Source organism: Lipotes vexillifer, unplaced genomic scaffold (assembly GCF_000442215.2).
Source record: "Lipotes vexillifer unplaced genomic scaffold, Lipotes_vexillifer_v1.1 scaffold367, whole genome shotgun sequence".
Lineage (NCBI taxonomy): Eukaryota > Metazoa > Chordata > Mammalia > Artiodactyla > Lipotidae > Lipotes > Lipotes vexillifer.
In genome coordinates, this window is record NW_006795832.1 from 126,521 (window position 1) to 128,047 (window position 1,527).

Here is a 1,527-nt window from a genome sequence, read left to right on the forward strand (position 1 = left end):
TGTATTTCTGGTGTGTCTGTGGGGAGGAAGGTGATCTCCATGTCTTACTCTTCCGCCATCTTCCCGGAAGCCTCCTGACTGTAATTTCTAACGAGACATTTTCTCCAAGTAGATCCCACCATAATCATTGGAGTTTGGGGCTGACAAGATGTTAAGAGAATAAGCAGCACCTTGCTTTTATCCACATCTTTGTTGAAGGTAAAATGTGTTCTCATCCCACAGGAAGTGTTCCTTTTCACATGAAATCCTCCAGGATGATGAGTTCTAATCCTGAGGAAGACCCTCTGGACACATTTCTCCAGTATATTGAGGATATGGGGATGAAGGCCTACGACGGATTGGTTATTCAGAATGCATCGGACATTGCTCGAGAAAATGATCGCTTGAGAAATGAGACAAACCTGGCCTACTTGAAGGAAAAGAATGAAAAACGCCGAAGACAAGAAGAAGCAATAAAACGGTCAGTATAAATGCAAGTGTTCTGAGCTTTGCACACCTCAGGGTATCTGTGAGTTCTGCAGAGGCTGTGATGCGGTCACCTGGTCAAGAAGGGGTTTGTCAAAGTTAGACTTGAGGAGACAAAGTGAAAGTGTCTTCTCAACTATGATGGAAACACAACTACTGACAGGACACTTGCCTTAGTTAACAAAAGTTGTTTACTTTTTTGTCGTGAGTATGGAGACGCAGACGGGGTGGGGAAAGAATTCAGTTTCCTCTAAATAAAAGTTCATACTGAACAATCTCTTGATAAAAGATTAAGGGAACACACACTTTAATATTTAATGAAAATCCCCATATTTAATTGTCTTTGTATCATCCTTATAAGAGAGTTCACCATCTTCCTAGATTATGAAAAGGCTTGTCAGTAATTATAATTATGTGAGTTTCTGAAGTGAAATACTCAGTGTGTGCCCTCTGTGTAGAATTCTGTGGCTATTACATCTCTTGTCTGGTACTGAGTGCCCCAGGTTTGTTCAAATGAAATGACTTTTATGCTGCAAAACCTACCTGCTACAAGCAAATGAGCCCCGATTGCAGCCTCCAAATAGAGGCTAAGTTCCCTAGCATGCTGAGACCAAAGTAAGGATACACATCTTTAGATTTTTCCAAAAAATGTTACAATATTTTCTGAGTGGATGTGTTGCGGGGTTACAGGTAGAGATATGTGTTTGATGGAGTCCTATTTCTTCAATGGAGTCCATTTACTAAGTGCAAAGAGACAGAATTTAGGAAATGAATCCATCAATTGCCTGGATAACTGAATGGTAATAATAAGCTATTTTGATAGTTGGTGGATTTTTCATCTAATCTGGAATTAATCCTTTTGCTTACTCTCTGTGAACATTATGATATGAAGGAAAAGAACATATTCTTTTAAGGTAAACTATTGATTCTTATAAAGAAGCTAGGTAAGGATGCACCATTCCAATCATTTAATGGCAAACAACTGTACGAGAGTGTGGGAAGGAAGAGAGAGAGAAAGAGGGTGAGAGATTTGGAAATTTTGTACAAGATTAGTTGAAAGAG

General features: G+C 39.4%; 1 protein-coding gene across 1 annotated transcript in view; it reads left to right on the plus strand.

The window, feature by feature from the left end:
* Nucleotides 1-230: 230 nt before the first annotated feature.
* Nucleotides 231-1,527, plus strand: part of NYAP2 (neuronal tyrosine-phosphorylated phosphoinositide-3-kinase adaptor 2) — a 202,531-nt gene continuing 201,234 nt past the window's right edge. Inside the window, exon 1 of the mRNA XM_007467910.1 lies at nucleotides 231-460. Coding sequence (XP_007467972.1) covers nucleotides 240-460 — 221 coding nt within the window. The 5' untranslated portion in view covers nucleotides 231-239. The remainder of the gene's footprint in view (nucleotides 461-1,527) is intronic.